The 14,417-nt window shown below is 37.5% G+C and overlaps 1 protein-coding gene across 11 annotated transcripts in view; it reads left to right on the top strand.

The window, feature by feature from the left end:
• The window catches only part of Pkib (cAMP-dependent protein kinase inhibitor beta), a 102,241-nt gene that overhangs the window by 66,180 nt on the left and 21,644 nt on the right, over positions 1-14,417 (top strand). For 4 of the 11 annotated variants that reach the window (XM_060373233.1, XM_060373234.1, XM_060373236.1 and 1 more), the window contains one exon: positions 8,591-8,695. The exons of 4 other annotated variants lie outside the window; for them this stretch is intronic. In XM_060373233.1, coding sequence (XP_060229216.1) covers positions 8,611-8,695 — 85 coding nt within the window. In that variant the 5' untranslated portion in view covers positions 8,591-8,610. Of the gene's footprint in view, positions 1-1,310; positions 1,402-8,590; positions 8,696-14,417 lie in introns of all 11 variants that reach the window. 3 more of the 11 variants (XM_060373241.1, XM_060373242.1, XM_060373243.1) reach the window with 1 other exon arrangement.

The following is a 14,417-nucleotide window of genomic DNA, read 5'->3' as shown; positions in this document are numbered from 1 at the left end:
CAAAGGAGGACAAAGAAGCTGGAGCCTGATGTCAGTAGGCTGACAGCATCAGTGTTCTGTAAACCCATTCAGGAGGAAGAAACAAAGGCAGGCATACTTTTTACTGGTATCTTTGTATCTGGGCTGGTTTGTTTTTTTGGAAGGTGCTGTCTGCGTTGAGAGAGGAATTTTTGCAAAGTTATTTTTTGAGAACATTCTCATAGACATGTAGCAGATATGTAAGTGGTTGTAAGTCCAGTTAACTTGTCAATCAAAACTATCTATCACATCAGACTTCTAGGCATTCTTAAAACTAGTCAGCTTATACTGGAAATTATACGTAACAAATGACATTTTATTTTTTTACTTGAGGAATTATTATTTTCAAACATGCAACTACAGGCAGTATAAAATAAAATAAAACTTGGCTAGGGCCTTGGGAAGGATGCCTCAAGAGAAAGTGAGCTCTCTGTGCCCAAAATTGGTTCCTATATAAACAACTGGTTGGACTGAAGAAGAGTACAGAGGAAGATATCCACATATATATCCTGATGTAACAAGTCTAACAAAAATTTGTTTTCCAGTTTAGTTCAGTTTTTAATTTACTATAATGATGATTTTACTTAGTTCTGAAATTGAACTAGTACGTCTCCACAGCTAAATATGCGCCTTGCTACATGTTGTTAAAACCACCAGTTATAAGCTGCCGAGTGAGTGACTCATCGTCTTAGAGGTGGAAACAAATTAATCAGTGCATTCTGGGGAAAGGTGTAGGAGAGAGCGCAAGTTGTAGTGAGAAAGACTTATTGAGTTCAGTTTTGTTCTAATTCAAGCCTCAAACTTGTTAACTTCAATTACCTACAGAGCTAAGAGTACATCGATACCAGACAATCTAAATCAAAAGCTCTGGGGAATACTTGGGACTCTATGTTGATAACAGCTGTCATGAGGGCTACTTCACCCAAACAAATTCGGCACATGCTGCCTCATTCTTCTTCTGGCATAAGATTAATCCTCAGCAAATAGTTTCTTTCTTTCTTTCTTTCTTTCTTTCTTTCTTTCTTTCTTTCTTTCTTTCTTTCTTTCTTTCTTTCCTTCCTTCCTTCCTTCCTTCCTTCCTTCCTTTCTTTCTTTCTTTCTTTTTCTTTCTTTCTTTCTGTCTTTACTCTGGTTCGTTCCTTCCTCTTGTGTTCCCTGTGGCTCTTCCATTAAGATTTCAAAAAGATCTCAGGAAGCGCTAACCTGGTTTAAATTCAGTTTGTCAGGCCTCCAGGCTGGCGCAGGTGGGGTGTAATTTTCTGAGTCCCTGTTTTGTCATCTCCTTTCTACAGTTTAATCAAGAGCAAAGGTGAGAACGTAGCTCTTGGCGGAACAGCGCAAAAGAAAGGAGAGGAATTCATTTACACCGCCTGGCATCAGGAGGTAAAATGTTGATGTGAGCAAAGCTATAAAAAAGGTACCTAAAGCCTGTAAAGTTTGACGTGATGGCTCTTAGGGACAACAGATGGAGCAGAGTGGCTGGTCATTGAGCAGCTATCAACCAAAAAGGATATTTAGGTTGAGGTGAGTGTAGCTGAGAAAAGGCTATCAGATCTCAGTTATAGGTTTCAAAAGGAAATCTCAGGACTCTACAGAGTGTTTTGTGTTTGGTTTGCCTCTTTGTAGAGAAATGACTCAAGGGACTGACTAATAGCCTCCAGGCCCCAGCTGTCAGGTACTGTGAGAGCATCAAACTGTGATTTCCTTTATTACGTTATTTGTGTCTTTTCTCCTTTTCAAGAAAAAAGTCTTTTTGTAAGATGTAAATTATTTTAATGTTCTAATAGAAAACTATATGAAGTACATCAATAATAACTCTAAGATAATATTTGAAAAAAGCTTAAGGTTATTATAAACAAAAGTTTATGATTGGTCTCACACTGTTTTTAACAAATGAGTTCTGTTACCTATTGTGAATGGAAAATAAAGTGGAAGGTAAAATGAATCACCTAGAAATCATGCAATGATTAAATTATAGAGAAGTTTGTACCATAAATTATAGGAATTTTCTATTTATTCTGTGAAAGAAATTTTAATGAATATGGATACATGTATTCCCATAATAAACTATATAATAGTTAATGAGTAGCATAAAAAATGTACATCATATTCAAAATTATACATTATTTTTAAGTGCTATGATTACATTTTTAAGAGTAAATCAAGCTTTAAGATTAAATTCAAATCATATTTTGAACCAGATGAGTGGCTTAAGCAGTATTTGAGGATTAAATATTATGTAGAACAGGGCTTCAAAGATGCCTTAGTGGTTAAGAGTATTTTCTGTTCTTGCAGAGGACCTGAATTCAGTTCCCAGCATCCGCACTAGGCAGTTTGCAACTACTTGCAATTCTAGCTCCAGGATTCTAACAGCTTCTTTTGGCTTTCATGACCATAGCCATGCACACACACACAGACACACACACACACACACACACACACACACACAAAATGAAATGAAATGAAACAGAAATACTATGGAGAATATTTGGGGAAATACTATGGAGAATATTTGGGTCATGGACAATTTTGGTTGAGGAGTTTATGCATGTGAGAGCATGTGACAAATGGCTGTTCTTGGTGGCCTTTTTTTCTCAGTGGCTGTTTTAGGTGGCTTATTTCTAAATTAAGATACTTCTATTTTATTTTAATCTCACCCAAATTTATAAAGGTCAGTGGAGAGTGGATAGAACCTACTGAAATGACAAAAAACCCATGTTTTGGAATCACATGTAAGAAATTTAAATCCTAACATAGGTCACAATTCTTAATGTCTGGAAAACTCAATTTTAGTCTTCTCATGAGTTTTCTTTCTTCCTCTCATGCACACACACACATATTTGTGGTAATGATTATATGAAATAATGCAATAAAGCAATATACAGTTTATAAATGTGTATATAAAGCAACTGACTTGAGAAGAGCTGCTAAATTTGTATGGCTGATAACAATTTAATTATTAACTGAGATTTCTTTACTCCTTAAATCTCCTTTAGTGTTTTGTATGGACATTGTTAGCTGGGAATGATAAGTCTAGAACAAAAGATCACCTAAGTTTCTAACGTTTGTCAGGTGGAAACAAAGAGCCAAAGTTATTTCTGACAACAGACTGGCCTTGACTTTCTGAAATGAGACTGGAGAACTGGGAACAAACCTTAGAGGAGGAAAATGCAATCAGTGACATAGAGTTAGGTTTTATGTTTTTGGGAAGGGAAATGAATCACTTACTACGAGTGGGGGAATTCGTGACATGAGGAGAACTTGCTATGGGGCATTTGCTGAGGTCCCCAGGTCTACAACCCCCCTTGGTTGAACAGCAATGGAAATTTTAATCAGGTTAGACAAGCCAAGAAGAAGAATTACAGCTTAATTCCCAGGGAAAACCTGAGCATGGTAGAGGAGTACTATGACCCTCAGAAGGCAGAGAAGTAATGGGGACCAGAAACTTCTGAGGTTAAATGGCACCTCAGAGTTTCCAGGCTCTCATAGGAGTGTGACAGAGACACCGAAATGATTCAAGCATCAAAAAGGTTTCAAGAATCAATAACAGTGGTTTAAAAAAACCTTAGGCTCCAAATATCCTGGGTGGACCAGAGGATGAAGCTACGAGTATTTCAACTCAGTGTTAGGGTTACACTTGAAAGAACAAATGTAGAATGTGTGCGCAGAATAGAGTAAGTTGCACCCCACTGAGGGTTGGTGTGAACAAAGGGCGCCATGAGCCTGATGCCTTTTCCCTTTCTATCCTCCAGGTTCTTTTTCTAGGGAGAAAGAAAAGTGGAATTAGTAATGTGGAGTGGTGTCTTAATTTATTCACACCGTTGGTAGGAAAAGCCAAATGCCACCTGACACAGAAGACATAAAGTTGAGGGCAGTTAATTCATCAGGGACATTAAAGTGACAGCATGGGGATGGGAATGGGCATGGGAAGAACACTGTACATGTACAGGGCCACACGCTGACCACACTTCAGAATCTAATGAATAGCAGAGTAACTGAATGCATTTTATATATATATAAAAGTACGCAGGTGCCATTGTAGAGGAATGGATGTGATTGATTTGCTTGAGCAATTATGCAAGCAGGCAGAGAATGGAAACCTGCTGATGCAGGGTTTCCAAAAAACTGCATTCAGTCCTTTTGATAAGGACATGTGTCTGACGCAGAAACTATCTATAGCAACAGTAGTAAGGGAGGGAACTTGTTGCTGGGCCACTTGCAAAATGTGATATCAGATAGTCAGCCTTAAATTTTGGCCTAATGCAACAATTCATGTCTGATGTCAGTTTAAAGTGGGTTGTTTTGTTTTGCTTTTGTTTTTGTTTGCTTGCTTGCTTGGTTGGTTTTGTTTTGTTGTGTTTTGAGATAAGGTTTTACCATGTTACCCTGGATGGTCTGGAACTTACTATATGGAACATGAAAGATTCAAACTTGTTGCAATCCTGCTGCATGTGCCTCCTGAGTTATGTGACTATAGACATGCACTACTGTACCTAGTGGAAAACAGTTTATAACTAGATGATAGCCAACGCCTTTAAGGTTGAACAAAAGCATCCACCTGACAAAGAAAAGACTCAGCAGCTTGAGATGACAATAAAAAACCATCAAATTTACTACATGTCCTCTTGTCCAGCTCATAATGGCAACTTAGGGACCTACGTGATACAGATGTAGAACTCATTATCTCCTGACACTAGTCAATCCTTGTGATGAGAATGATACTTTGCAGGGGTTGGAGGTGTCACTTTTTCTTTTGTGTTTTAAATGGGGATCTTTTGGAGAGATCATTAGGTTTCTTCTTCACACTGGCTGTCTTCCAGGCCGAGTCTTCTCTCAGTCTTTATGCGAGGCTGAATTCTCACTACCTGTCTTCTTCAAGCTCCTAAGCCTGAGTATCCCAACTCACATGATTTTTCAGGTTGCTATTGCTGTCTAGGACTCCTAGTCACAGGAGTATCCTGTTGGGGCCTAAGTTGTGGTGTAAAACTACTAGGAGAAATATGTTAACCTGATTCATTGATTCTTACCTTGAGTTTCTGTAAGACAAGAAATCCCCCAATGCTTTTCGCTTAAAGGAGAAACTCTTGGTATAATGGTTTACAAGTTTGCAAAAGCATTTACAGGGGGCCAATAGCCAGGTCACCCAGTGCTAAGGTAAATACGCGCAGTGTGCCCCGTGGCTCTATCCTTTGTTAGAAATGTTTTGGCTAGAAAAAAAAAACTCTCCATGAAGATACATTATGTATAATAGAAATATTACTACTGCATTCACCCAGCTCCTCAAAAGAAATTTATATTGTTATATTGTCAAGAACAATGTGAAATGGGTGAACAAACATTCATGGTGAAACCATGAACATCATAGTATCTGGCAAAGGTAGATGGAAAATAAAGAGAGAAAGAGAGAGAGAGAGAGAGATATCACTCCTCCTGGGAAGAGAATTTGTCAAAATGTTCAGATGTGATTTCATTCATTCTCTATCTAGGATCCAAGTAGATATGCCAAGCTAATGTAGTACTTGAGCTTCAGTGACCCAGGGCAAGTGGGTACTGGATGCTTTTGAGAACGCACCCAAGGGCTGTGAGGTACTATTCCAAGAGTCTATACTAATTTCACTCTCAGTGTCTCTACTGGAATATAGTACAAGGTCAGTAAAGGCATTTTTTTTTCACTAGAATTCCAAGAGCAATTTTTGACCACCATAGGCAACCCAGAGACTGGCAGTATGAGATGAAGTGGTCGGTGACTCTGTAGGTACTTAATGGGGTAGGCAATATGCACAGATTATCCAGTTTTGGTCTTGGAAGGATTCCTTTCAACACAGACCAGCTTTTAGTAATATTAATATTCCTAAATTGAGTATGTTGGTTCCAGACCTTAAAGAAGCATGATATATTTTGTCTTATTTACTTTTTTATTGCTGTGATGAAGCACACGGCCAACACAACTTATAAAAGAAAACATTTAATGGGTCTTATGATTCTACAGGTTTGAGTCCATGGTGGCAAGTAATGGACATGGCCATCAGGAACTGCTGAGAGCTCACATCTTGGTCTCAAAACAGAAAGCAGAGAGTGCACACTGAGTGTGTCTTCAGCAAGCATTTTGAGTTTTAAAACCCAACTCCCCTGGACAACTTCTTCCAACAAGGCCACACCTCCTAATCCTTCTCAAACAGTTCTACCAACTAGGGACCAAGTATTCAAACATAAGAACATATGGGGGCCATTATTGTTCAAACCATCACAGATGTTGAACTTGTATTCATCTTGTGGTTGTTGAGGATGTCAGTAATCTATTCCTCAACAGTGTCAGGAATGGCATGGCATATCGGTTAACGAGTGGCTTTCAAGTATTTAATAATAAATATAATACAATAAAATAAATAAAAACATAATTATATACTATATATATACATATAATTTTTATAAGCACTGGCCTATAGGGAATGTGTGTAGTGGCATTGCTGCTTCTGGATCCCAAGTAGCCCAGTGTAGGTAAAAGCAACTGTGACCAAGAAACTGTTGAAACATGTGGCAAATCCATCATATTAGTAAGAGAAATAGTAAAATATTTATAAGTTGTTGATTGGATGGAGTCAGAATTTCTAATTTTTGGGTTGTTAGAGGTTTGGGCCTTTATGGAATGGAACCATATGTTAAGATGCAGAAAAACCCACTGTACAACGTCATACCACGTCCCATTCCCCAAGATTTAAGAACAGGCCAAATAAGTCCACTTGGGCTAAAATGAAGAATCGGTCAGGATAATTGCTCCTTCAGTGATCAGCTGTTATATAATAAGTTTTTATCCCACAAGACACTATTTTAAATTAAACGAGCTATGTTAATTATGTTAACATGGGGTGAGGGTGGGAAAATTGGGATTTCTCATTCTTTCAGATAAATTGTGCCTAAGATTTTATTTAATTTCCATTGTTCAGAATGTTTATGCCTACCATGTGATATTTTAAGGCAGTGTGTGCTATATTATCATAGAGAATTTGGGTAAGATGGTAGTTCTGATGACTAAGGCAATATTAAGTTGTTCTCTATTTTTATGCTTACTTATTTACCTAAATCTACAGGAAGTAATATGTTCAAATTTAGTAAGCACGTCAGATTTACCTGCTAGTGGCCAATTTGTTTGTTTATTTCAAGGTCAGGTTTCCCTATGTAGCCCTGGCTGTCCTGTAACTCGCTTTGTAGACCAGGCTGCCTCAAATTCAGAGATCTAGCTGCCTCTGCTTCCTGAGCATTGGGATTAAAGGCATATGCCGCCACAATCTGGCTAAACAGTTATTATTATTATTTTTTATTTTATGTGTATATATGTCTAGTTTGAGGATATTCTATCCCCTGGAACAGGAATTACATACAGTTGTGAGTTTCCATGTAGATGATGGGAATTAAATAGGGGCCTCTGGAACAGCAGCCAGTGCTCTTAACTGCTGAGCCATCTCTCCAGGCCCCCTTAGAACTCTTTAAAGCCATGTTGATTTACCAGTTGATACATTTCAGCAGACACCACTGTAAACTCTAAACCTATATTGGAGAGGCACAAAAGTAGATCAGAGTCCTTTTACGTTTGACTTACAAATTCTTTCAGTTAAGTTTTGGATTTCCAGCTAGGTCAATTTGTGCAGTTTTGTTCCAGTTTGTCTTGGTGGTTTCCTCTCTCTGTATTTGGATTTTTAATCTTTATCTTTTTCAAAAAAATTTTTTGTGGAGGTTGTGAGCAAAGGATATATTTGGCAGAGGTGGTGGGGAGGGTCCCCTTCACATTTTTCATGTATGTAAGTTTCTTCCTGAGGTGTCAGTATCTTCTGGATTATAACATTTACAGGAAATAGCTGTAATCACGGCAATAGTTGACTTGTACGTCTGACGACAATGGGTTTGGATTAACATCCGCACCAGGTGCCACAAGGATGTCAAGGGTGTGTCCTGCAGGATGCGTTGGATGTTTTCCTTCAACCCCGTGGATGTGGACCCATGGTGTGCAGGGAAAAGGTGCTAGATCTGCATCTCAGACTTAATAAGCCGTCCCCAGCAACAGCCCTACATTTTCTATTACATGGGTAAACTCTCCTCTGTTTTCTTTTTCACGCCCTTTTTTAATGAAAAAACAAACAAACAAAACAAACAAACAAAAACAAAACAAACAAACAAAAACAAACAAACAAACAAAACTCTGTGGGAATATTTTGAGTTTCTATCCAGGCGATGTTTCAGACTTGAACTTCTGTGTCTACATAACTATCTGTAGCACAGACTTTTGGTGCAGCTGTGGTGAAATGTTCAGGAACTTGTTGGCCTGCATTCTAAGTGTCTGCCTCTTCTTCCAGGGAGTCCTCATTGTCTTTCTGGAATAGAGGTCCATCTCCAACAAAGTCATCTGTCTGTTGCTTGCATGGGGTCTTGGGCTTGTGATTGCAGAATTAGGTTTTTTTGGTGTGCTTTTAGGCAATACTGCTGAGCCCAGGACATGTTGGCAATGGGTTTTGCATCCCAAGATTGGTTGAGTGCCAAATGCTCCTTCCTCTCCCTACCCCCTTTTTGTTTTCATCAGCACCTGGGCCACAAGCCACCATGGATGGGAACCCTGATGCCCTTGTGGGTCAAAAGAACACAAGCGACAGCAGCAAGGGAGGCGACAGCCCGGGAGCCCAGCAAGGTCACTACCCCTGCATGAACAACTACTGGAATGCCACACTTAATTCTCTGCAGGATGGTGGTCTCCTTCCTTTTCATAGACCATATGAAGGGTTGTCCCTTGGCCTGTCCCTTGTATGTACAACTACAAACAATATCTATATTGTAACCTTGAGCAACCCATGGCAGTCATGAGGGATAGACACAGTGACCAGAGAACCTGAAGCTTAGTATGCATGGCTGAAGTTCTACTTGGTCAAGGCACTGCCCTTCTCACTGCCCTTAGAAGAGCAAGCTTCTGGACCACCTATCAAAGAAACTTAACCAGATACCACGTGACATCAGGGTATGATTAACAATATTCATCTTGGAGACACGGGCTTAAAAGTACAGAAAGAGACAGTAATGTTTGGCAGAGACAACATGCTGTCATACGGTCAACAGCTCAGAGTTCTCAGAAATAAGAGGTTCTGTTTCAGCTTTTGACATTTCTCAGAACCATTTAGCTAACAGCAATTACTTTATACTGTCTAGATATTCTTTAGATATCGATGTTTGGAAGGCTATGTAGTTTGGGACGCCAGTAGTTCATATTCTTTACTATCCACCCTATTGGTGAGGCAGAGAACCCCTTTCTGGAGACCTGGCAGTGGCCTCTGGACATATGAGATCCACATAAGTTTGGGATCACACATGGCCACAGTACAAGACCGAGAACACTACAGGCCATGCAAAGACTTGGTGAATGACCAAGAACTGTGAACAGTAATGAGAGGATGCTGTCCATGTGTTTGGAAAGAGGATAGGGTTTGCCTTGTGCTAACTAGGAGCTAAAGTCTATTTCCTAGGGATAAGCAGGAATGGTGCCTGCTCCCTGCAACAAGAATGGTTTAACTAGGATTTCACTGTGGAAGCAGAATAGAAACAAACAAACAAACAAACAAAAATTGCCAGTAAGTAAACAAGGCCCTCACCATTTACCAGAGGTTGGGTAGCACACACATAAAAATAGCACACCTTAATTTTAGTGCCATAAGCTACATGAAGGATTGTATCCTGTAGAAGGTCATGAATTATCTGAAAATGTGCATAGAGAAGACATTTTAATGACAAAGTGAATGGTATTGTTTTGAGCTAAAGACTATGAAGGAAAATGAAGACCTGTGGTTTAAAATAAGTACTGTTAAAGAATAATGCATTTACATAATTGAACATCTGCCTATGTGCAAATGTGTGGCCAAATGAAAGGGAAACTTTGCTAGTATTTGGATGGATGTGATCGAATTGAAAGTCAGAACTAACTTTTTTAGAATTATGGATTACTTAATGACCAAATAAGCAAACCCCAAATACACTAACCAAGAGAAACAAGTGCATGGTATTTTTAGTGTTATTTATTTATATTTTTTTAAAATAAAACATTTTAAAAACTCTTTTAAGTGATAGCTATGTTGGCAAATAAGCATGAGTTTTTTTTTTCATAAGCACAGAAGAATGAAAGATTACAAAGATCAAGGTGAGTATTAAACAGTGCCTTTTTCCCCTCTCTCTTTCTTTTTCTTTCTTTCTTTCTTCTTTCTTTCTCTGTATGTGTGTGTCTCTCTCTCCCAACTCTTAAATAAACTTGTTTATTCTATTCTCATTTCAAATCTAAGAACCAGGATGAATGATTGTTGCTCCAATGCATGTCTGAGCTCAATGACAGAGAAAAACTAATGTTGTAAGTCAAAGACAGGCAGAGAGATCAAGTTCTCCCTTTCTCCATCTCTCGTAGGTTGGATGAAGCCTTCCCTTCCTGAGAAAGCTAATGTGCTTTACTCAGTCCATTGTTATACATCAGACTCTTCCACAACCTTTCTTCCAGTCATATCCAGGCTAATGCTTTGCCATCATGAGAGCACCTAGTAGCCTAGTCAATATCATATGAAATTAGTCACGGCAATTGTCAAACATCTTAATTGCCAACATAGAGTGGAGTGAGATGCTATTGTGAGGTGCTTGGTCAAGTTCAACTTGGAAGAATCATACCCATCAGAAGGAGAGTAAAAATAGATATTTTTTAATGTACAGATATCAGCTGTCTCCATAAACTTTTAAAGTTTATGCTGTAAGGGAAAAGATGAACTATTTCAGAGGCTAAAACATACAATAAACAATATTATGAAAATTACCATGTTTTATGGATATAAATGATCTCCATAAATAGATACACATATTATATATTTAGATTATAATGTCAAGTTATAAGCAATCTGATTTTATGTAGTTGAACTACATGTGTGTGATTAGAAAAATTCCCACAAGCTTTGAATTGTTGAATAAGGTGTAGGTATACACAATGCAGTTCATTCAACTTGTCTTAATGAAAGTATTTATAATGCAAAAATCTACTAGACAAAAACTGCATATGACACTATTTATAGCATACTCATTGAATTTTTACATGAATATTATAGGCAGTATTTGCTGTTTATATACTATTTTCTAATAAGTCATCAATTTTGATAGTTTAAGGCTTTAGTTTTGTTCTAAGTATGAAGCTATTTTTGGTCATTGCATTTGGAAATGGTAGGATTTATGGTAGCTTACTGAAAAAAATCATTATTCTTTCTAATAGCCTTGTAATGGCTCTCAGTGACATCAGTCTCTATTTCCAGAGAATACTTCTCATACTCATCTTTCCTATGTGACTGGAAGGTTTTCATGGCTCCCCAGTGCCCAATGGAAAAGATGCATGAATGCATTTTAATGTAATTTGTTTCTTTGTAATATGAAGTGAATTAGCTTAATTATAGTTAAAAGGATGCCCAGCTCATTATTAACAATCTGTTTGTTAGGCTTTTCCATCTTTAATGGAGACTTACCTTTTACACATGGGTGTTGCTAGTGTGTATATTACAATTTTTAGTCTCCTTGTCATTGTTTCCTCACAATCTGGCCCTGAGCAAAGCACTCTGTAGATGACCAGGAAGACAAGGGAGGAAGAAGACAAGCTGCGGTAGTAATTGCTCCCGGAGGGATGAATGAAGGAATTGGGGGGTGGGGTGGATGGATTCTGGTCTTTCCTCTGTCACTTGTCAGAATATCACTTGATACTTTCTTTAAAATGGGCTTAGTGTTAATAATACTACATTAACACAGGATCACACAGGAAAATTTTCATTGAAAAGCTTAAAAACTGTGCATGTTTAACATGATTTTGTCAGTTTTCCTATTATAAAAACCCTCTGTGTATATATGTAACAACAATTTAAAAAAAGCCATACATTTGAGAAAGCGTGAGGGGGTGTATATGAGTAGGTAGGAAAAGGAAGGGAATAAATGATATGATTATATTATAATTTCGAAACCTAAAATAGTATTATTTAAAAAAAATTCATCCCTATAGAAAGTTTGGGAAAAAAATGAAGCTCAAAGGGAAAAACAGAAATCACAGCTAATAACTCTACCCATGCAGGTAGATTTCAATAGATTTCTCTTAGTGTTGCCTCCTTACACATTTTTAATGCAATAGAATCCCACAAGTTACAAAATTATTCTCTCACTTGCTTTTTATTTATTATTTAAAGATTTATTTATTTATTTTTTATTTATTACATATGCAGTGTTCTTCCTGCTCACCAGCAGAGGGTAGCAAATCTCATTATAGGTGGTTATGAGCTACCATGTGGTTGCCGGGAATTGAACTCAGAATGTCTGGAAGAGAGTAGCCTGTGCTCTTAACCTCTGAGCCATCTCTCCATCCCTCACTTGCTTTTAAAAACACATTTTGGGTATTATTTTCATGAACTCATTGTACTTATATAACAAAAATATAGTGACATTTTATTTACAAAATATATTGTTCAAGTTAAATAAGTCCATTTAAGTCCATTTTTTCATTTGTTTAACTTGATTATAGGTTAATATAACCATTATGTTTTGAAAAAAAAATTGAAGAGATGCCTTTTTTTCTTATTTGCTAATTGGTTGAAATTTTTTTGTTTTGTTTTTAATCTATGACCTAAAAAAATCTCTTCTAAATGCTTAAACATTTGCTACCATGATTTTGATTATTTTTTCCTTGATCAAACACTAAAATGTCTTCTCTTACTGTGAAAACAAAAAAAGTGGAGATTGAGGGTGCAATGGAAATTATATTCATTCACAGAGGGAGTCAGAGACATTCCAAGGAATTTTTCATTAAATGAAAAAAATAACATACATTACTAGAAAATTAAAAATTATATATATATATATATATATATATATATATATATATATAATATGTGTGTGTATACCTATATATAATAACTACATGTCAGTTTATTTATCCAGGTCACTTTTATGAACAATTTCAATCTTCAGTCATGTCTCTTACCCTTGCACTTGGTTTGGGGTTGTGTCTATTTAAATTAGAATATATGTTAGAAGCTATCAAGTGTTGAGTAAGCACGGGGATCAAGAATTGGGGGGAGATGATCACATTGTGACTGCGAGCTTTCTTTGTCCTACTTTGTAACTGTAACATTACTCGGACTAAATATCTTTCGAGCATCATGAAACAATTGTGTTCCAGGATATTTGATCACATTGTGAACCCCAAGATTGTGTTCTGGAAGAACATGTCTCTAGTTGCGGTATGGCTCTGCCCTAGCACACACCTTTAATCCAAGAATTTTCTGCAGAATTAAATAGGTCAAGACACGGAACCAGGTGACAGGAAGTGAATGTATGAAAAAACAACAGAGAGTGAGAGGAAGTCTGGAGGACAGATAGAGAGACACACGGGAAGTAGAAGGGCGGGACTTTCAGTCTGAGCGGTTGTTGGGACATGGCAGAGTGCAAAAAAGGGCTTACTCCTTCTGGGACATCGGCTGAGTAGGAAGGTAGCTGGGTGCTTTCTCTGCCCTTCTGAGCTTGTAGGCTTTCACCCCAGTGTCTGGTTCCTGAGTCTTTATTGGTAAAAATCGAACATTTGGGATTTTGTTTAAAAACAACACAATTGGAGATTTGGACCCACTTTAACTTCTGAAGACAACGTTAAAACAGTTTACTGCTGAAAGAATATTTAAAACAAACAAACAAAAAACGCCTTTAGGGAGAGACTCCCTCATTGGGAGGGATTAAGAAAGTGTGGTTTTCTGTGAAAAAGAAATTTTCTGGTTCAGATGTTGTAGAAAGTAGCCATCTTAGATGGAAGTGTTATGTGTATGAGAGTGCCGGACATACAAATTTTTAGTGTGACTTTTATTGAACACCAACTCAAGAGGAATGTCTCAGAGGTAACTGTTGTGTCTTTACACCCCAGGTCATAGGCTGTCCCTAGAGATTTACCCACAGAGCCGCTTAAGAAGACCACTGGTATCCATAATAATATTCTATCATGGCCTTGACAAATGAATATAAGTGATAGCTAAACACATTTTATTTACGTAGTTACTAACCAGGAACACTTAGAGCCTTTGGTTGCTCCAGTCCAAGACAATAAAATAGCTTATATTAATCCTACTTTATTATTAATAGTAGTAATTTAGTCAGCAGAGAACGCCAAAGATTTGGGAGAAATCAAATGGCTATAGGAAAAAAAAATTCAGGATTCAGTTTCAGGGATATATGCTTCTAGATAATCAGACTTTCAATTTCTCTATGTGGGCTACTTAAATGAAAGGACCGTATCTGAGGCAGGTATGACAATGCAGTTCACTAGTGTGTACTTAAGAACTCATGTCAGTGTTCAAAGGTGTGTGTTGAAGTCCTCATTT

This window comes from Meriones unguiculatus, chromosome 20 (genome assembly GCF_030254825.1).
Source record: "Meriones unguiculatus strain TT.TT164.6M chromosome 20, Bangor_MerUng_6.1, whole genome shotgun sequence".
NCBI lineage: Eukaryota > Metazoa > Chordata > Mammalia > Rodentia > Muridae > Meriones > Meriones unguiculatus.
Note: the sequence above shows the minus strand (reverse complement) of the source record. Positions and strands in the feature narration are given on the sequence as shown.